Below are 20,732 nucleotides of genomic sequence, written 5' to 3'. Positions count from 1 at the left end.
GCTCCGAAAAAAATACTGCTGCCATACTTATTCCCTCTATCACCCCCCCCCCACCAAAACAAACAAAAAGGAACCCGACGCCCCGCACAAATATGGCTGCCAGCTCTGCAGTTGGCTTACAGACGGCAGCCGTTAGTGCGCATGCTCTCCGGCGCCCCGCACTAAGATGGCCGCTGCCTCTGTCGGCGCGGCCGTCGCGAGGCGGCAGTTGGTGGGCATGCTCCCTGAGTGCCTCGCACCGGCATGGCTGCCGCCTTCACACGAGTGACTGTAGTTCTCGGCTTCCGGTCTTAGCGGGCCAGCGCTTATTTCCCTGCTAGAAGCTTGGTGGAGCCGGGGAGAGGTGCGAGGTGAACGGTGAGAGGGAACCGCGAGCATCCGCTCCGGCTCCTGACCGAGAAGATGGCCGAGGGTGAGCGGCAGCCGCCGCCAGGTAGGGCGATTGGAGGGCCCGGCGTGCGGGTAGGAAAGGGGTGTGGCTCGGGGGTCCCCGGAGTGTGAGGAGATGGAGGGACGGAGGAGGCGAAGCTGACGGCCGGGGGTGGGGGTGTTGAAGGGCCAGAGCCCTGGGCTGCAGGCGGGTGGCGGGGAGGGCGTCCCACCTCGGGGAGCCCAGGGTTATCGGGGGGCCGGGCGGGCAGAGCGGTCGAGAGGGGCAGAGCGCGTTCAGGTAAAAAACTCCTGATCTGGTGGCAGAGTTGCCTGAGGTCGGAGCGAGAGGGATCCAGGAGGCTACGTTCTTTATGAAACTGCTCGAGTGGACCTGGGCCTCGCTCGGACGCCAGCCTCCTCCATGCCCTGCCCACCCTGCATCTCCTTCCCTCTCTCCCGCCCTCCTGCAGGCTTGGCTCTGGGGGTTTCAGTATCTGCAGAGTTAATTGAGAGAAACTACCCGCGGTGTCTAAACCACTAATTTAAAAAGGCTGTTTGGCAAGATGAGAGGGTTGGTGGCATCATCGTCCGTAACTTTTATTTACACTGTGGCCTTGTTGTGGTCCATCTCAAGTAACTAGGGCAGAGATAGATGCTCCAGGAGAGAGACAACCCCCCCCCCCCACCCTTTCCTGGAGGAGGAGAAAGCTGTTTGCTGGTTCTGTGTAGTTAAGAAGGACTGGAAAATTCTTACAGAGAATGGATAGGTTGGCTAAACTCAGCTCATACTTTGAAAGTGTTCGATGATTCTTCCACCACAACTTCCTATTTTGTGGTCCCAAATGAAGTCTCAGGAGGGAGAAAATTTGAAAAAGAGGCACCATTTCTGTGCCCCCCAAAATAGATGAGCACAGTGGAATTCAAAACCAGACATTTATTTTAAATTATACAAAACCTCTATGAATGTGTCCTGATCGATTTTAGTGTTGACATCAAGAGATAATAGCTATTAGGTGATCAGACTCTTTTTTGAAATGAGTGTCTCTGAAGATGACAGGACTATAGGAAAGGGAAGTTCAGGACCAGAACTTTCGTACTGGAGGGGAAAAGAAACCAACCAACCTCAGAGAGGTTGTGAACATTTTCAAGTTACACAGACTATATGGCAAGTCACCATGTGTCATTTAGTAGACTGAAGCTGACGAGACTGTGGCTCAGTATGGGTGCCTGCAGCCAAGTCTGGCAGCCTGAGTTGGATTCCTGGAACCCACAAGGCAGAAGGATGGAACTGACTTGAATGTTGTCCTCTGACCTCCATACACATGCTGCGGCTCATACACACATACACACACAGATGTAATTTTAAAATGAGGTTATCAAACTTCCTCCTGGAGTTGTCGTTTGTGGTAGTCAGAGGTGAGCAGAGCGTTTGGGTGTGGTGAGTCCTCACCAGATGCAGACATGTCACATATGGGAGGTGATAATCCAGCACCCTCTTGGGGTTTTGTGTGTGGGTTGTTTTGTTTTGTGACAGGTATCACCTTGTCTCTCCAAATCCCCTGGGACTTTTCGTTTTCCTCCTGACATCCCCAGACAGACTCTGTTCTCTGCACTTGCCACATATCCAGAACTTGTTTAGGACTAGAACTCACTGTGTGGACCAGACTGGCCCAGAAATCCACCTGCTGCCTTTTGAGTGCTGGGATTAAAGGCTTGCACTGCTGTATCCAGCTTGTGCTTTTGATACAAGGTCACTGGCTAAAAATCACCTTAGTAGCCAAGAATGACTTTGTGTACCGGATCCTCTTGTCTCCCCATTCCAAGAGCTGGGGTTATAAATGTGGGTCACCATGCTGAACTGGTTTGTTTTGAGGCAGGGTCTCACTATGAGCCCAAGACTGGCTAGAATGGGGGGGTCCTTCTGTCTCTACCCACTGAGCGTTGGGATTGCAGTGACGTGCTGCTTGTGCTCATCTCCTCACTAGCTGCTGGGCTGCTTTTGGGTGTTATGATCCAGAGTCTCTGGGTTCCCTGTCAGAGGCAACCTGAGACTGGAGAGGCTGTGAGTGTGATCTCTCTTATAGTCTTCTCTCTGAAGGCTTATTAGCTTCGTTTGCTTGTTTGTTTTTGATTTGGGTTTGTGTATTCTGCAGACTGTTTCTTCAGTGACTTACTCTTTTGCCTCACAGTGACTTAGCCAGGCCTGGAGGCCTTCTTCTCTGTGAAGTAGTGTCTTATAGGGACTAGGCCTTGTACAGGAGGGCTGGATCCCAAAGATGCAGTAGGTTGCTTTGTTTGTAGCTTGGTGATTTGGGATGGGGAAGACATTTCTCATAAAATATGTCCCCATAAACTATGGTTAGCTCACCAGGCTAGCTTCAAAGCTTTTTATTTAGCGTCTTACTTCAAGTAGCAATTTACTTTTTCGAAGGGCCTCGGATGGGGCTGTGGGAAAAGGTGTGTGTGGGATGGGAGGAGGAGTGGGGGGTGGCTTCTGGACTCCACCTGCATGTCCTTTCCCTCCCCTCTGGTTTACTTTTGGGTTCTGCCAAGGCTAGAAAGCTTGTCTTGCTCTTATCTCATTTTCTAGCCTTCCCTTCAGTCTCCAAATGCCCTGGATTTCTCCAAGCAGGCTACCCCATACACAGAGCCGCTCCAGGCCCCTGTGGCTTTTTCTGCTTGTAGCTATGGCTGGGTTTTAGAGGAGCGCAGCACGGGCAGGTATGTTATGTGGAGTCCCATCATTCACCAGTCCTGAGAGTTGCATTTTTAAAGGAGATGCTTACTGAACCACCACGTCTCCAATTGCAGACTCAGGCTGAGGTGTTCTCTGAAACCTTGGCAGGTGCATTTGGGATTCATTTTCTCTGTGTTAAAGGAGGTGCACTCTTAACCAAGCAAAGTCATTTCAGTGTGTAAATGCCTTCACTAGGTATCAGCTACACCAAGCCTATGAGTGCCCACATACTAGTCTGTAAACTTACTTAAAATAACTGGGCTTTCAGACTTTGGGGGACTTTGGAAAACATAATTTTAAAAGTAGAAGGCACTTTTGAATTGTGCTCCCTAGAGATGACTGGCAGAGCTTTGCTGTTTAATCTTTTGTAGAGTGTGAGTTGTTTTTACAAGAATGGGGTTATACTAAGAACTGTGGGGTTTCCTCACTTGTTAGTGTGTAGAAGTTCTTTCTACGCCTGTGATACAGAACAGATACTTATTTCTTTAAAAAAAAAAAACTGTGTGTGTGTGTGTGTGGGAGGGAGCTAGAGAGGTTAAAAGCACTGGCTGCTCTTCCAGAGGTCCTGAGTTCAATTCCCAGCAACCATATGGTGGCTCAGGACCATCTGTAATGGGATCCAGTGTCCTCTTCTCATGTGTCTGAAGATGGCCACAGTGTATTCATATAAATAAAATAAAGAACCCCCCCACAGTGGTGGCCCACACCTTTAGTCCTGGTACTTGGGAGGCAGAGGCAGGTGGATCTCTGAGTTGAAGGCCAGCCTGGTTTACAAGAATGAGTTTCAGGATAGCCAGGGCTCCACAGAGAAACCCTATCTTGGGGGAAAACTATAAAGCACCAGGATGCGATAACCCTGGCACTCACTCATAAGTCTGAAACGAGCCTTGCCGTGAGTTCTAGGCCAGTCTGGGGAGCATAGTGGGTTCAGGTCAGCCTGTTTGAAAACAGGTTTAAAAACACAAAAAACGGACTGGAGAGATGGCCCAGAGGTTCAGAGGTTGGCTACTCTTTCAGAGGGTCTGGGTTCTGTTTTTATTTGGTTCCTTCTTCTCACCTAGTTAGCTGTGTTCTTGGGGACTCTGCAAACATGGATTCTATCAAGTGTGGACCAAAATGCAGATTCTTTTCTTACCGTGACTTCAATGGTGTGGTATGAGAACTACTTACGTGGCATTATACTGTATCAAGCATTACATAATCTTAACATACAGAGGAGAGTATGTGGAGGCCATACTCAAATAGGACACGTTTTCTACACGGGACCCGCCCATCTGAGGATGTTGACATCCACACTAAAGGGGCTGAAGCAGATCTCCCACATTACCACGTAGCGACTGTCCTTGCGGTTGAGGTCTTGAAGCTCTGGTCACCATTTTGATATACCACATTATCATCTTTCATCCAGTTCAAAACATTATTTGTCTTGTGATTTCTTTGTTGGTCCAGAGGTAATTTAATGGTGTGCCGCATGATTTCAACATATGTAGAGTTTCTTTTCACATATCTTTTTTTTTTAATTATTGATCATTGGGGAATCTCACATCATACACTCCCAATCCCTCATGTCTGCCCCACCCCGTTTCCCCTGACCTCCCCTCCCCCAAAAGAAAGAAAATCCAGCTCACTTTGTGTTGTTCATATACGCACGGGCGCCCTCCGCTTCTTGTGCCCGGCCCCCCCCCCCCCCCCCCCCAGGGGCACCCTGACCAGAAGCCATCAACACTGATGACTTGAAGCCTTTAAACATTTGGGCGAGGGCTTCTGGTTCCAGGTAAAGTGAAATGACATGTTCTCCTTTAACAGCAGTATGCAGTGTAGTTGAAGTATGTGCACACATTCTTGGAAGACTTGGAGAAATAAACTGCAATAAAGTCTTTGAAGGAAAAAACACCACAGTGTTGTATGTGGTGGTGCACAGCTTTATTCCCAGCACTGGGGAGGCAGAGGCAGGTGGATCTCTGTGAGTTCAAGACTAGCTTTGTTTGCATAGACAGTTTCAGGCCAGCCAGGGCTATATAGTGAAAGCTTATGTTAATAAAAACAAAAAACAAAAAAGCCACCAGACTTTGTCAATGAGTTGATGTGTGAGGCTCTTCATGTCTCTGTTGCCAGGACCACATGGCAGCTCACAACTGTCTAACTAGTTTCACCTGAGTGTATTTGGGCAAAAAAACTCATACACATAAATTTAAAATAGAATTTTAATAATAAAAAAACAAAACACAAAAAGAAGCTAGGCATGGTTGGGCACAGCTTTAATCTCAGCCCTTGGGAGGCAGAAGCAAATGAATTTCTGAGTTCAAGATTAGCCTGGTCTACAGAGCAGAGTTTAAGGACAGCCAGGCTACACAGAGAAACCGTGTGTGTATGTGTGTGTGTGTATTGTATATATCTGTATACCAGGAAATGGGAGTTGAGGAGACAGGGCTTACAACAACAAACAAGAATCATGCTGGAGAGATGGCTCAGCAGGTTAGGACAGCTAGTGGCTACACAGAAAAACTTTGTTTTGGTGGGGGGGAGGCGAGCGAGCGAGCTGGGTACGGTGTCCCACTCCTTGATCCCAGCACTTGAGGTAGAGCTCTCTGAGTTTGAGGCCAACTGGGGCTGCATAGAAAGAGCCTGCTTCCAAAAAACCAGGGAGGACCTGGAGGGAGAAATTATTCACCTGCTTGCCTTTTTTTTTTTTCCTTCATCAAGATTCTTCAGAGGAGACCCCTCCAGCTACTCTGAACTTTATCATTCCAAAAAAGGAGATCCACACAGTTCCAGATATGGGCAAATGGAAGCGCTCTCAGGTACGAGTGGTGCCTGCACCTGAGGGTTGGAGCAAGCGTGAGAACCTGAGGCTTTTCAGTCAGCGGCTTTCCAGGCAGGCCAGGCTTAGATGGCCCTGGCCTTTCCTGCTCTTGGCACCTGAACTGTCAGTCCTACGGAGGGGATGAGGACAGCTGGCTGCCCCACTCCCTCCCAGGCAGTGCACACGGTTGCCATGTCAGGAAGGTTTGACCAGAGCATCCTACTCTGCTTAAATCATTCACTGTTCCTTCGATGGTGTACTGGATACACCCGAGTCTCCTACAAATGTAAGAGCCAGTGCAACAGAGGGAGAAGAGACTAGTTTGTGGTCACCTCGGCCAGGAACATGACCACACTAATAATAGCTAGGAATTGAAAGCCAGTGTCCCAAGAGTGGGCTGACTTTCCCTGCTGCTCAGCCCAGATGGTTGGCAGAAGAAAACAACTTAGACTTACAGTCCAGAACTGAGGAAAAGAAAGACCACTTTGAATTCTTAGGAAGGGACTTGAGCCCGGCCAGCTCCAGTCAGGCTCTAACGCCAGGTCTACAGCTGCCACGGAGAATGTCATTTGTACAGACAGTAGGCACAAGGGCTTGTGTGACAGATTGTCCATGCCACAGCCATGTGCCTTACTCCATGGAGTAGGAAGAGTCACAGGAGCCTGTCCCTCTTTCACAAGCCTGCCCTCTGACATTTGCAGATGGCTATCATGTCCTTTTCCGACTGTTCACCAGGTTAAGCACTTAGTCTCTTTGGCTGCTCTTTAGCGCTTATGGTACAGATAGAGAGAGCCCTTTGTCATCTCTGTTGCTCTGCCTCTGAGTTTCTCAGTCTCAGCACCATTGATGTTTGGGGATAGTTGAATCTTGTAGGGGTCAGCCCTTGAATGGTAAGCTCAACCCACTAAATGTCACCATACACTATCTATACCTATACCTTCCCAGCTAAGAACGATTCTTTATCTGGATCTAGTTATTTTGTCTGTGACACACCTTTTACATTCCATGGCATACACTAGCTCTGCCCTGGACAAGGGCTTGGTCCTGGCCTGTGTGGGAAAATGTCTGTGCTTGATCCCCCTTGGCCTGCTGGAGGCTGTCCTGTAGGCTGGTAAGAGGACCCTAGTGTAGACTCGTCCCCTTTAAATGCCAAATGCCTGTTTCCCTGGCTCGTTATGGGTGTTCCAGCACCCACAGACTAGATGAAGAGGAAGAAATGAAAACACAAGATGGAATGGAGGCATTTGCTCTCAGAAACTGATTCCCTGGGGGCCTAGGGCCTGGTGGGTTTTCCTCCCCGTGCTATGGTAACCTACAACCCAACAGGAAGAAAGTGCAGTTGGAAGTGGGACTGGTAGACCTGTCTGTAGGCAGGAAACAGCTCCTACTGGAAGCAGAGACTTCGCACTATAGCTACCCTCCTTACCTGGGACCTGGCTGGAAGATGATCTGGGAAAGGGAGTGCTGGGGGTGTTCCTTGAACTCCTGTTGGTGCTGTCTGGGTACTAGTCAGACATTTGGTACTCAGCTGCAGAGGTAGGCTAGCAAGGGTCCGGGTCTCATGAAACCCTGGGCGTGGAAAACCATGGCAGATTACCTCCTCCCTTGAAATCTAGTCTCTGCATTAGTAAAATGGTGACAGTAGGGTCCCATGGGACTGTCTTAATAGCACTCAGAGCCTAGGCTGCAGGTTGGGGTGCTTTTGTTCACTGCGGTGCTGGCTTCATTGATGGGGAAAGATGTGTGCATTTGGTACTCTGTGTCTCCTTCTAGTACTAGGTTGGGAGTGGGAGCTGGGGGACCTTGGGTGGAGCTGGAATGGATGAGACCTGACCCCCTCTTTCTTCTGTTCTCCCTGCTTTTGCTAGGCATATGCTGACTACATCGGCTTTATCCTTACCCTCAATGAAGGTGTGAAAGGGAAGAAGCTGACCTTCGACTACAAAGTCTCTGAGGTAGGCGCAGGCAGAGAGCCTGCTGCAGAGCCAAGCAAGCTGATCACAGCAGGCAGGTACAGACAGTAGGTTGTCCCAGGACAGTGCAGTGAGCATTCACGGCCCATAGGCCTAATGTTTTAAATCTATGAATAAAATAATATTTATAACTGAGATCAAAGCAAATATGCAGTTTTATAATCTGTATTTTTTTTCTAATTGATATTTTTATTAATCTTGAAATTAAAGATGACATAAGGGGCTGGAGATGTGGCTCAGTGGCCAGGTGCTTGATTAGCATATGCACAGCCCTGGGTTCCGTGCCCAATGCTGGAGAAAAAGCAAAGGAGGTAGATGAGTTTGTGGGGAGATCACTAGCAGCAGCATGTGTGGCATCAATGTGGTAGATCACCACAGACTTGGCATGCGTTGGGTCCTGAGTTCAAACCCCAGCACTACAACTGCCCAGGGCAACCCCAGTAACAGTGCATGCACACTTCCTGTCTGTTGACATAATTGGCATACCCTATTCTATTGAGAGAGTCCCTCATTTGTTTAAACTTTCCAGCTGCATCTCTGGGCACCCAACAGCAAGATCTGTAGACCCTGTTTCCTCAAGCTTCGTTCCTAGTGGAAACACTGAGTAGATAGCACAGGCAGGCTCTTGCTTTTGGTTTGAGCACCGTGTAATAGGTGCTCAGCTTGTTTTAGAGACTTGATAATGCAGGTAAGACATGAGCTGGAGGCCAGGCTCACCTCTGTCATTGGAAGGTGGAGTCTTCCATTCTGTATGCCGTTCCAGTGTCATCTCCCAGAACTAGGTCCCAGGCCTCCAGTGGCCTCTTGGGTTCATGTCCCAGTTGGCCCAGAGCCTGAGCCTCTTATCTCTTGGCGCTTTGGCTCTCTGCCCTCTGGGCACAGCTGGGCTGTTGGGCAAGGCTCTGGCCTAGTTTCTTCATCTGTCCCAGCTGAGCTTGCCCTTTTTTACCTTCCTACCAGGTTCCCAGTAAGTCACTTCTTGGCCTGTTGGCTTCTGGGGGACATAGTCTGGTTCTTTATATGAGATGGGAGTTAGGGCTTCACTGGGGAGAGACAGATGTCCCTTGAGAGCAAGCCCACAACTGACTTCCTGGGTTGGCTCTTCTTGGGCTGTGGCTTGGACATAGGCTAACTGGCTGAGCTCACCAGTGCCCAGTGTGCTGGAGACATCAAGGGGGGCCTAATTAAGGAGAATGCCGGAATTATCCGCAGATGCTGAGCTACCAATCCCTTTGGGGTCTCAGTTGCTCCCAAGGCTCCTTGGGACTTATCCTCACTGACTGGGGCTGGCTTTGGCTGTTCTTTTGGCAGGGTCATACCATGTTTTACGCTGAGAGGGTTTGCTAGCTATCACGTCACCTCCTGGCTGAGTGGTTTACAAACTCCATTTTTTTTTTTAATGTTGGGGATAGAATCCACCCCTTTGCACATGCTAAGGCAAGAGCTCTACTACCGGACCACATCTCCGGTTCTATTCCTTGAGACTATGTCCTCCCCCTTCTCTCTTTCTTTTTTGAGGTTAGAGTCTTGCTATAGTCCTGGCTGGGCTGGAATTCACTGTGTAGACTAACTGGCCTCAAACTTGATATCATCCTGCGTCTGCCTTCCAAGTGCCAGGATTACAGCCTGTTAGCACCACACCCAGCTTTTTTTGTCCTTTCTGGCCACCTGTAGAGTGGCTGGCTCCTCAGGGTGCATGCTGTGAGGTGGAGAGCCACTGGGGTCCCAGATCCAGGGCTTTGCCACATGCTGAATGGCTCTGCTGTTGTTAGCACTCTATGTCAGAGGCTTCACTCAGCTCTAAGGTTCCATCAGATGTTGTTGCTTTAGCAGGGCCCCTCCTGAGCTAGGTCCATCTCGATGCCCACCGCACCCACCGCACCGGCGCACTGGGTGTAGAGCCATAGCCAGTTTGGTCTCCAGAACTGTCCTTTATTGGCTGGGGCAGCAGAAGGTACCAGTCATAACAGCACAGATGGCTCAAGAGAGAGTGGAGCAATGTAGACTAGTGACTTCCATAAAACTTGAAGCAGGGTGAACCATAGCCAGGTAGAGTTTGTCTAGACCCATGAGGACAAGTTGTTCCTAGATTTTACCCATGCTAAGTACTAGGGAGGTAAAGTTTAGTTCCCAGAAACCATGTGGTGGCTCACAACCATCTGTAATGGGATCCGATGCCCTCTTCTGGGGTGTCTGAAGACAGCTACAGTGTACTCATATACATACAATAAATAAATAAATCTGAGAGAGAAAGGGAGAGGGAGAGGGAAGAGGGAGAGAGAGAAGGGGTGGAGTTTTGTTTGTTTATTGAGATAGTATCTTTATAGTCTTTGTGTGGCCTGGACCTTACTATGTGGACCAGGCTGGCCTTGAACTCACACAGGAGGCCTGCCTGCTGAGTGCTGGAATGAAAGGCATTTGTTAGCACACCCTATTTTTTTTTTTCTCAAATCTTTGTTTTTAACATCCTGAGGGGCAGAATGACAAGTTAGTAAGTGTAATTTTAGAGAAGATTTTAGCGGTCCATGAAGTTTAAGGGGCACTGCCCTAGGAGTGGGAGGAACACACGTTATTCTTTGTACCTTGAGGTGGGATAGGGTGGCTCAAGGCTCCAGTGCTCTGAGTTCAGAAGGAGGAACTGGGAGTCTTAATTACTCATTGGCCCAGCTGAGCCAGCTTCGGGGGTCCAGGCTCCTACTGGCCTCAGGAGCCAGTTCTTTATCCCCTTTAGTGCCTTGTCTGGGCCATAAGCAGAGATCTTCAGGGAGCCTGGTGCTTCCTAGGACTAAGATGTCCCAACCTCCTGTATGCCAGAGTTGCTCTGTGAAATGGGCTTTGGTTCTTACTTAGCAGCAGTTTCTAGTGACCTGGTTCCTCACAAAGCCTGGCTTTGACAGTACTTGCTCAAGACATCTTTATGTCACACAGCCAGCCACTGCCTCAGCCTTCGGGCAGCTTGCTCCTTCCCTGCCCCAAGTGTAGGTGAAGACTGTGGAGGGCACACTCAGGGCCATTGTTATGCTGTGCAGCAGGGAGCAGGCTCTTCTGTGACTGTGGCTTCTGAGTTCCTGCAGCCGCAGACCCTGGCCAACAGTCCCTGCAGATACAAAGAACTTAAGATCTCAATATTGCAGGGCGCTTGTGTGGTTTAATAATAAAGTCCCAGAGACATCTATCTAGTTTAAAGCCTGTTTGCTGTGGCAGTCTCTCAGCTAGACTTTGACTTAACCGATCTCTCTGCCATTGCATCTCCCCACGAGGCTCTCACTGCCCTGCCTCCCTGTCTTGTTTCTGTCCTTCCTTCTGTCCTGCTGTCTGCCTGGGTTTTCCTATCAATCTTGCTGTCCCAGCTCCTGCTGTTTACTCTTCGTCATGCAGAAAGCCACACTCCCTACTGAAGCAGTTGGCTTTGGGGACTATGTGGCCTTCTTCAAGGCAGCCTGCCTTTCTTTGTTGAGCAGGTGAGGAAGTGGTGAACATTTACATATCCTGTTAGCCTGGTACTGATTCAATTAACTGTTGACAACAAAGGAACATACTTTTTTTTTATAGCCAGTAAATACAATATTTGTGGGTTATCCCAACACCAAATGTGAGGGCAAGGATGTATATATACCTCTTAAGGCACAAGAGCCTGCCACAGGGCAATGAGACATACTTATGCTTGCAGACCCTGAAACTGGACCTCTTTCCACACCAGTGTGGACACAGAATGTGTGATTCCCTAATAGTCCTCCAGGCTGGGCCTCAGCATGTCTACCTAACCAGAGCCTTTCCTGGGTTCATGCCTGTTCCTCACCTAGTTCCAAGATCTGCAGGAGATGTCTCTTTGTACTGTGCATTCCCATTGGCATGACAGGATCTGTTTCCTGGCTAGAATCCTTTTCCCAAGGCTTCCTGGCCTTGAGTTGCTCCCTCATTACTTCATCTTCCAGCCCTTAATCCTGGCCTGTTTCTCTGAGCCAGACCTGCACTTGGAGGGAGCATCCTAGCTACCTCATTGATTTGCCTTGTGTCTCTGGATAGAAGCCTGACCTGTAACTAAGAAGGTATAGCTGATGTCTCCCACACCTGTGACATCAGCTTTGCTTCCTGGCGCTGTTTGCAGGGATGATATGGAGAGATGGGGTCTCAGGCTCCCAGCCCTCAAAGTTTCATACAGATGACCCCAGATTTACACCAAGATGGCATTGCAGAATTGTGACCCAGTATTTTCTGCAGTGGTAAAATATGAAAATAGCCCAGACATTGAATAGTGAGGACCATTAATCCTCACTGGTGTGGAAAGACGTTCAGGGGGAGAGGAACAGGCTAAGGCAGCTGTCCATGGTCCAGTTTCAGGGTCTGCAGACATAAGTATATCCATCGCACTATGGCAGGCTCCTGTGCCTTAGGAGGTATATATAGATCCTTGCCCTCACATCTGGGATGAAGAAACAGAAGCCCAAATCTCCAAGCAGCTCAGTGCTCTTCTAATGGAGGATTGGAGCCATTCCTATCTTCCTGTAGAGTTCTTATGCTGTTGAGCAGTGGAGAGCAGTAGAGAAAACAAGCCAGGCTGCTAAGATGTAGGTGGTAGTTGTTTTTGGAGGTCAGGATTACTGGCTGTATTAGGTACTTGTCTTGTTGCTGTGATTGGGACCTGACAGGAAGTAGGGGGTTTATTCTGGCAGTTGATCATGGTGGAGAAAGCAGGACAAGCTGAAGGGTTGTGAGGCTCCACAGTGAGGACGCAGAGAATCGAGACTGGTGAGCAGCTCGCTCTCTTTTCTCCTTTCCATTCAGTCTGGGGGCACACCTACAGGATGTACCCACACTCAGTCAAACCAGCTGAAAGATGTTCTCAGGCAGACACAGCCCTGGGGTGATTTTGAGTGTCTACACAGTGTTTTTAAGTGGTCATGACAACAAATTGTCTTACTTAGTATTTCTAATAAAGCATCGTAACCAAAAGCAACTTTGGAGAGGAAAAGTTTTATTTCACTTTACAACTCAGGTCACAGTTTATTACTGAGGGAAGCCAGGACAGGAACTTAAGCAGAGGCCATGGAAAGTGCTGCTCACTGGCTTGCTCACCCTGTTTCTTGTAGAACCCAGAAGCACCATTGTCCACAGTAAGTTGGGCCCTCCCATATCAATCAAGAAAATGTACCACAGGCTTGCCCCATAGGCCAGTCTGCTGGGGTGTTTTCTCAGTTAAGGTTCCCTCTTCTTACATGACTCTAGCTTCATTAAATTGACATAAAACTAGCTAGCAAAGAGCTGAAGCACCACACTGCGTTTTTCTCTCTTCTGTTCATGTGTCTGTGTAATTCAGTGAAGGTCTTCAATCGTATCTGCTTTAACAAAGATTGGGGCTGGTGTTTGTTTTTGGAACTACGCATGACACTCTCCTGTTAGCCAAGTGTGATTCCTTCTTTGAAGGGAAGGTTGCTCCCTGACCCACCTTCATATTCTGGACAGTTGGGAATGAGGGTGGACAGCTAGGAGAGCTCCCAGCCTAGGGAACTTCCTTCTGTGGCCCCAGCAGGGCCACTAGTCATTGTGGTATGTGATTCCTCTGTTGCACCTTCACAGGCCATTGAGAAGCTGGTGGCACTTCTTGATACGCTGGATAGGTGGATTGATGAAACCCCGCCAGTGGACCAGCCTTCCCGATTTGGGAACAAAGCCTACAGGACCTGGTATGCCAAACTTGATCAGGTGAGCCTGACTGTCAGAGCCCGGGCTGGGCTGGGCCAGTGGGAGGACTACTGTGGTCCCAGAAGGGGCAACTGTGTGTTCAAAGCAGACCTGTGGAGTTTCCAAGCATAAAAGCAGGAAATTTGTCAGAATGACAATTTTATTTACCTAAATTACAAAATCATTCTCTCCCAGCCAATCTACTGGGAACAGCAGGTGTGGTTACATAGTGTCCTTTATGAGGCTGCTTATTAAGTCATTTTGTTAGCAGCAGATTGGGAATGATTCAGGTACCCATCATAAGAGGACAAGTTAACTGTACTAGACCACCCGTCTGTGAGTACTATGCAACTATGAAAAAGAGTAAGGAAGCCAGGTAGTAGTGGTGGGGACTGTGCACGCTTTTAGTCCCAGCACAGGGGAAGCAGAGGCAGGTGATCCCTGTGAGTTTAAGGCCAGCCTGATCTACAGATTGAGTTCAGGACAGCCTGGGCTACATAGAGAAACTGTTTCAGAGAAAACAAACAAAAGTGAAAAAGAATAAGGAAAACCTAGGCATGGTGGCACACACTCTTAATCTCAATATTTGGGTAGCAAAAGCAGGTGGATTCCTCTGAGTTCTAGGCCAATCTGATCTTGAACAAGTTCTCTGTCAGCCAGGATTATATATTAACAAACCAAACCAAACAAACAACAAAAACAGTGTAACTTGAAAAAGCCCCAGTCTTTAAATAACTCTAACACTTAAAAGATCTCAGTTCTCCTTAAAATCTGAATCTTAGCTGGGCTCCTATAAAACAAGAAACAAGTTATATGCTTTCTTATTTCAAAACCAGGGAGCTTCAAAGTAGAGTTATGATCAGATGAAAGCAGAGCTGAACTCCAACAGTGCAGAAAACTCAGGTTGTAACATCTGGAATTCACACATCATCTTCTAGGCTCCAACGGGCTTGTGCACCCCTGCTTCTGTCTCTGCCATCTGCAGCGCACACAGCTTGTCCTGTAGGCTCAGGTTGGCCCTACACTACACCTTCTGCTGTCCTGTGGTTTCTACCACAATGGAGGCTGCCCCGTCTCTAATAGCCCCCATAGCTCGGCCTTTCTTCAGGGACCAGGACCTTATCATTTGGTGTTCATCGTCAGCTTCTCTCCTCCATGACTCCTTCATGCCTTGCCATGTGGAGACTCTTACACATTGCAAAGTTCAGCTCCATCTTGAGACACAGCCTTGCCCCCAGGACCACAGCTTTCTGTCTACTGACCCTAGTGAATGAAATATTTCCCAGAAGAGTTCTCTGTAATAATGCTGATCTCTTACTAATCCCAGTGGATTTCTCAGCACCAGCTGGCCGGAAACCATCACATGAACAGCCTTTATAGAATCTGCTTCTTTGTAAACTTCACAAGACAGGCCCCCGTTGTCTGCATTTCTTTCAACATTCATCCAAGCTTCCACAGAACAGCCCACTAAGCTCTGAGGACTTGATGTCTTTTCCAGCTCAGAGTTCCAACCACTTCCCCAATCTTCCAACAAAATGTGGTCATCGATACAACACCCTACTCCTGGAACCTGTTTCTGTTCTTTTGGTCATGGTGTTCATTGCAGCAACAGAGACACAAACTGTAATCATTAGAAATTCTGTTTTACTTCCAGAATCCATTCTTCATTTTGGTTTTGTTTTTATTTTTTAAAACTCAGGTTGGCGACTCAGATCGAAGTTTTTAAAATCAAATATTCTCTGTGGCTGGAGAGATAGCTCAACAGTTAAAGAGTACCTGCTACTATTTTTTGAGATAGTCTTTCTAGTTCATCCTGGCTGTCCTGGAACTTGCTCTGTAGGTTGGCCTCAAACTAACAGAGATCCTCTTTTCTCTGCCTCCTGGGTATTGGAGTTAAAGGCCTATGTCACCATGAACAGCCATGCATGGGCTACCCTTACAGCAAGCCTGACTTCAGTTCCTAGAGCCCAATTCTAACAACTCCCTGTAACTGCAGTGCCAATGAATTCAGCATCCTCTTTTGGACTCCAAGGGCACTTGCATGCACGTGATAACACATACATGGTATAAAGCATACACATGTTTATAACAAACCAGAAAAACAAGTCAAATATCTTAGTATAATCTAGAGGTACATTAACTTGATTGATGGCAAGAGGAACACTAGAAGTCCTTGTTTTCTGCAGTTAAGCTGTTCTGTTTCTGTTAGAGAACGTCTTGTGCAGAGAACGTCTTGCAGGTCATAACTGACCAGAGTCCCAACATCTAAGTCTGTGTGTGTCAGTCAGGGTTCATTGGCGTTGTGTAGCATAATGGCATACATGACAGCATGCATGGTACAGAGGTGCCCGTGGTGTGCTTAGAACCAAGGCCGTACTGACACGATGCAGCAGAGGAAAGCGCTACCAAAACCACTGTGGACTCACAAATGCGCTGAGGTGGTTTTTTTTTGTTTTTGTTTTTTTTTTTTTGGTTTTTTCGAGACAGGGTTTCTCTGTGTAGTCCTGGCTGTCCTGGAAATCACTCTGTAGACCAGGCTGGCCTCGAACTCAAAAATCCGCCTGCCTCTGCCTCCCAAGTGCTGGGATTAAAGGCGTGTGCCACCACCGCCTGGCTAATGCACTGAGTTTTTAATGGGTTTCTGCCGAATGCCATAAAGTCTGTCCTGTGCCATGCCCCCAGCTCGTGCTTGAGTAGGCGCTGTGAGACTCTGTCCCCAAGGTCTTAATCTTGGGAAGAAGTTGCCTCTTGGGAGCATCTGGGAAAATACAGCTTTGGGTCTCTGTGGAGAGTAGCAGTACTCACAGGCCAGACAAGGCCTGTGGTGGCGATGCCTCCAGCCCCAGTTAGAGAGATGCTCCTTACTAGTCTGTCACTCCGTGAGCACACCACTGACCAGGAGGGAGCAGCCTCAGGGCACCGCTGGACTCTGGTGGTATGTGGTCTTGGTGTCTCGGAAGCTAAACGTAAAGTCAGAACTCGGAAAGAAGCTAGCAATAGCTAAGAAGCTGCAGCAGCTTGTGGGGCTCGTGTTCTTGAAGCGCACCTACCACCCAAGTGAGCTTCGGAACGTTCCAGCTCTCTGACGGCCCTTCCCACTTGGGAAAGCTGACCTCCCGCCTCCCTGATTTATTTGTGTGCTCTGACATCCGTGTCTGTGTGTCCTCCTTGACGTTTATCTGTCAGGTGCATCATACTGTCACTTGGGACAGCTTTTTCTTTGTTGTATAGTGTTCTGTTGTAGAAGTATGTACATTGTATTTATTCTGCTATTTTGGGACATTCCAGCTCAGTTTTTATGTTTTGCTTGTATAAATATTGCTGTCTGGAACATTTTTGTGTATGTCATGGCAGCCTCTAGCCTACATGCTTACTGCCCTGGGAGTGGATCCAGCAACTGTGGGAATAATAGGCCAGACATCCCATAATCTCTGTATACCTTTGGGAAAATTTATTTTTTTTGGGAGGGGGGAGAGAATTGATTTCTTATCTTGCTCCCAGAGTCACCCCAGGAGTCTCTCCCCTGTTCTCTGGCCACTCAGAACTGTGGAGGAAGCAAGTCTCGATGTCTGGGTCCAGGAAGATGCTTCCCAATGGGTGCCTGCTCACTCAGATGGTGTCTAATCTGCTGCTACCATATGTGTCTCTTCTGTTATCAGGAAGCAGAAAACTTGGTGGCCACAGTGGTCCCCACTCACCTGGCTGCCGCTGTGCCTGAAGTGGCAGTTTACCTGAAGGAGGCTGTGGGGAACTCCACACGAATTGACTATGGCACAGGTATCTGCTGCTGAGGGGCTCTGGGTGATTGGGGCCTTGCTGCTTTCTCCATGTTGCCTAAGCTGCTCTCTCCGACTTCCATACAGCCTTGGGGGCCTCTGAGCAAGCAACAGTTTGTCAGGCCCCGCTCCCCACCCCCTCTGTGTGTGTGCGCGCGTGTGTGCGAGTGCGTGTGCAGAAGGATCCGTGTGGGTATGGGTTTCAGCAGTGTTGGGAGGGATAATGATTTCTGGCTCTATCTTATTCCACCAGGTGGCGCTACTGCCACAGGCATGGCACCTGCTGAGAGTTGATTTCAGTTCTTGGTGAAGCTGGCTTCTGCTTAGGCGCCTCATCACTCTAGAGATAGTTTATTGAGCACTTACTAAAGGCAGCTGCCTAGAGAAGAAAAACCTTTGAAAGCCCACTCTCTCCCGCATATCTCTTGTCTCAGCCATTTTTTTTTGTGCTGATGATCTTTGGCTCTCTTATCCATTTTGGCCAAGCTGTTGAGGGCACTTTAAAGAGAAATGACTTTTAGGTTGGGATAACCTGTATAGCCCAGAAGACCCCTGTTGTCATAAGGGCTTCCTTTCCTCTTTTCCCTAAACTAAGCATTTGAGAGATGTGCTGTCTCCCACTTAGTTGGGGAAGGAGAGCCAGAGAGAGCCCAGTGTCAAGAGCAGGCCCTGGGGAAGGCTGGAGGCAGAGCCTTGGAGAACCTTGTCCTTTGTTCCTCTTGCTGCTGGCAGCAGTTGGGAGACCCTGGGATATGGGGGGCTTTGATTAATCCCCAACTAGGGGATGGTTTCTAGGGCAGTGTGGTACCCTGGCTGTCATTTGGAGATTTACAGGTGAACATAACTGAGCGTCTGTGCATCCGTATCTGGTAACTGTCTATCCTGCAGAAATGGCTTGAAACACCTGGCTACTTCTCCCTCCAGATGTCTTACCACATAAGGAACAGGGTCCAGGGTCTCACCAGTGCTTTGCGCAGAGCTGACTGTTACTGGTGGATGTGCCGGGGAGAGAGGCAGGTCCTTCTTACCTTGTGATCTATCCTCAGTGCTTGTGCAAGCTCTAAGCATGGCTGTTAGATCCATGTAGTCAGAGCTTCCTTCTGTGCTGTCTGCCGGAGACATGCTGATCACTTACCTTGGGCCTTTGTATGCTGTTACTTTTGGATAAAATGATTTCCTACTGCCCTTTTTGCTGGCTATCTCCCATTCCTCTTGCATTTCAAACATTATTTCCTTAGGGGAATACTTTGAACTCTGAAATTAGGGTTCCCCTAGGATGTGCCTCAGTTACCCACCAGTCTCCCAAATAGATAAACTCAAAGTAGTGACTGTATGTTTAATATTTACTGACTGTGATCTCTGACAAATGATGGGCTTTAAGCCAAGGGCTCCTTTGTCACTGGGATCCAGCATGGACAGTGTCTGACCACATAGCAGGTGCTTAGCAAGACGGGCTTTGTAATTTGTCAAACCCATAGAGTAAGATGCAGGTGCCTGTGCAGGACGTCGCCAGCAGGCTCGTCAGGAAGAGAGCCAGGGCTTCTGGACTGGGAGGAGGTCTCCTCCACAGTATGGGCCTTCTGGCTGAGTGCTGAGGGACTTCTAGAACATGTCAGCCTGGGACATTTTCTTCCCCAGGACATGAGGCTGCCTTTGCTGCTTTCCTCTGCTGTCTCTGCAAGATTGGTGTGCTCCGGGTGGACGACCAGGTGGCTATTGTCTTCAAGGTGTTTGATAGGTAAGTCACCTTGGAGGGGAGGATGTCATACCTGGTGTTCACCATGTGGAGGCGCTGTTCTTAGGTTAATTTTCACAACTTTATGCAGTAGCAGCTGCCTGCCTCTTATAGAAGGGGAAAGAGACAGGTGTCTGCTGACACTGCTGACATCACAGTCCACCAAAGACAGGAGGCACTCTTCTGGGCAGCGCATGTGTGCAGGGACCTGCTCTGAGCTGAGCAGCCCTTGGGACACACTGCTGTCCTGGTGTTGGCACACCACCAGCTCTGTAGGTGACCCATGTGCACAGCTTCTGATTTCTGACACCGGGGACCTCACCCACTTTCCAGTGGTACCTGAGATTAGAGAAAGGGACTCCTGCCCAGGCTATTACAGGTTGCCAGGGTTGATGACACTAAGCCTGGTTTCCAGGTGGTGATTTGTCCCTCTCCCTGACAGAAGACATCAGAGGGCAAAGGAAAAAAGCCTCTTGACTCTTTCAACTCCCCATTCTCCATACCCTTCGTGTGCTGAAGAATGCCATTCCTCACCGTTGTCTCCTTTCTCTCCGCCCTTTCTACACAGGTATCTTGAGGTTATGAGGAAGTTGCAGAAGACATACAGGATGGAGCCTGCAGGCAGCCAGGGCGTATGGGGTCTGGATGACTTCCAGTTCCTGCCCTTCATCTGGGGCAGCTCACAGCTCATAGGTACTAGTGAGTGGTCACATCTCCACCTTGTACCCCATGGGTGCAGCTGTGCTCCCCAAGTCCCTCCTGTTCTCTTCCTCCTGCCCAGGACACACAATGACAGATTGTAGAGCAGAACATTAGACCAGCTTAGACCAGCTATTGATGGAGGTTGTTTGCTGTCAACTTAATGCTTTGAGCCAGTGTGGCCAGCTAGAGGAGTTCATGGTGGGATACCACCAAGATACTGGAAAGTGACGTGGAGGGGAGCCAGGGCCACTGTGCCTGCCGCAGGATAGACCAGGTGAATGAGCCAGCTCCTGGCAGCAGCTGTGGGGTTCACAGTGAAAATTCGGGGCTTTTTTGATCATTAGTGTCACCTACTAACTGCTGGAGTGATGGGACTCTGTGCAGGGGTACAGGCGAGTTGCTGCCACGTGCTTTTGCTGTGTGCTTCCCAGGTGTGCTCTGTCACGCTCCACACTGAAAAGGATTGTCCAGACATGGTCAGCATCTTGGGATCTGCCATTGGACGGGTTACTGATCCCTTTAGTTCCATAGAGAATGAACTGCTACTAATTAGTACTCAGATACCCAGTGGCTGAGAACTTGCCATTCTAGGCACTTTCCCCTACAGTCTTCTCAGAGACTCCAGGACACCATGGCACTGTGGCATGTGCTTTCCCACCGTGATGTCTTTCTGACACAGCCACTAGGGGGACTTTTTTTTTTTCCTGGCTGGCCTGGAACTAACCTATCTTCGTATGCTGAGAGTAAAGGTATATATCACCATACTCAGCTGAGGTAACTTATTTCATGTATATGAGTACACTATAGCTGTCTTCAGACACACCAGAAAAGGGCCTCTGATTCCATTACAGATGTCTGTGAGCCACCATGTGGTTGCTGGGAATTGAACTCAGGACCTCTGGGAGAGGAGTATAACTTTTAAGGTAGGCGTACACTCTCTAATGATGCTTAA

At 48.8% G+C, this 20,732-nt stretch overlaps 1 protein-coding gene across 2 annotated transcripts in view; it reads left to right on the top strand.

The window, feature by feature from the left end:
* Positions 1 to 137: 137 nt before the first annotated feature.
* Positions 138 to 20,732, top strand: part of Ptpa (protein phosphatase 2 phosphatase activator) — a 28,243-nt gene continuing 7,648 nt past the window's right edge. Inside the window, exons 1-7 of one of the 2 annotated variants that reach the window (XM_028757080.1) lie at positions 138 to 433; positions 5,813 to 5,910; positions 7,781 to 7,867; positions 13,463 to 13,588; positions 17,227 to 17,344; positions 18,982 to 19,081; positions 19,647 to 19,771. In XM_028757080.1, the coding sequence (XP_028612913.1) occupies positions 403 to 433; positions 5,813 to 5,910; positions 7,781 to 7,867; positions 13,463 to 13,588; positions 17,227 to 17,344; positions 18,982 to 19,081; positions 19,647 to 19,771 (685 nt within the window). In that variant the 5' untranslated portion in view covers positions 138 to 402. The remainder of the gene's footprint in view (positions 434 to 5,812; positions 5,911 to 7,780; positions 7,868 to 13,462; positions 13,589 to 17,226; positions 17,345 to 18,981; positions 19,082 to 19,646; positions 19,772 to 20,732) is intronic. The other variant, XM_028757081.1, reaches the window with a different exon arrangement.

This window comes from Grammomys surdaster, unplaced genomic scaffold, assembly GCF_004785775.1.
Source record: "Grammomys surdaster isolate TR1022 unplaced genomic scaffold, NIH_TR_1.0 126133, whole genome shotgun sequence".
NCBI lineage: Eukaryota > Metazoa > Chordata > Mammalia > Rodentia > Muridae > Grammomys > Grammomys surdaster.
This window is presented reverse-complemented; position numbering and strand designations above follow the sequence as displayed.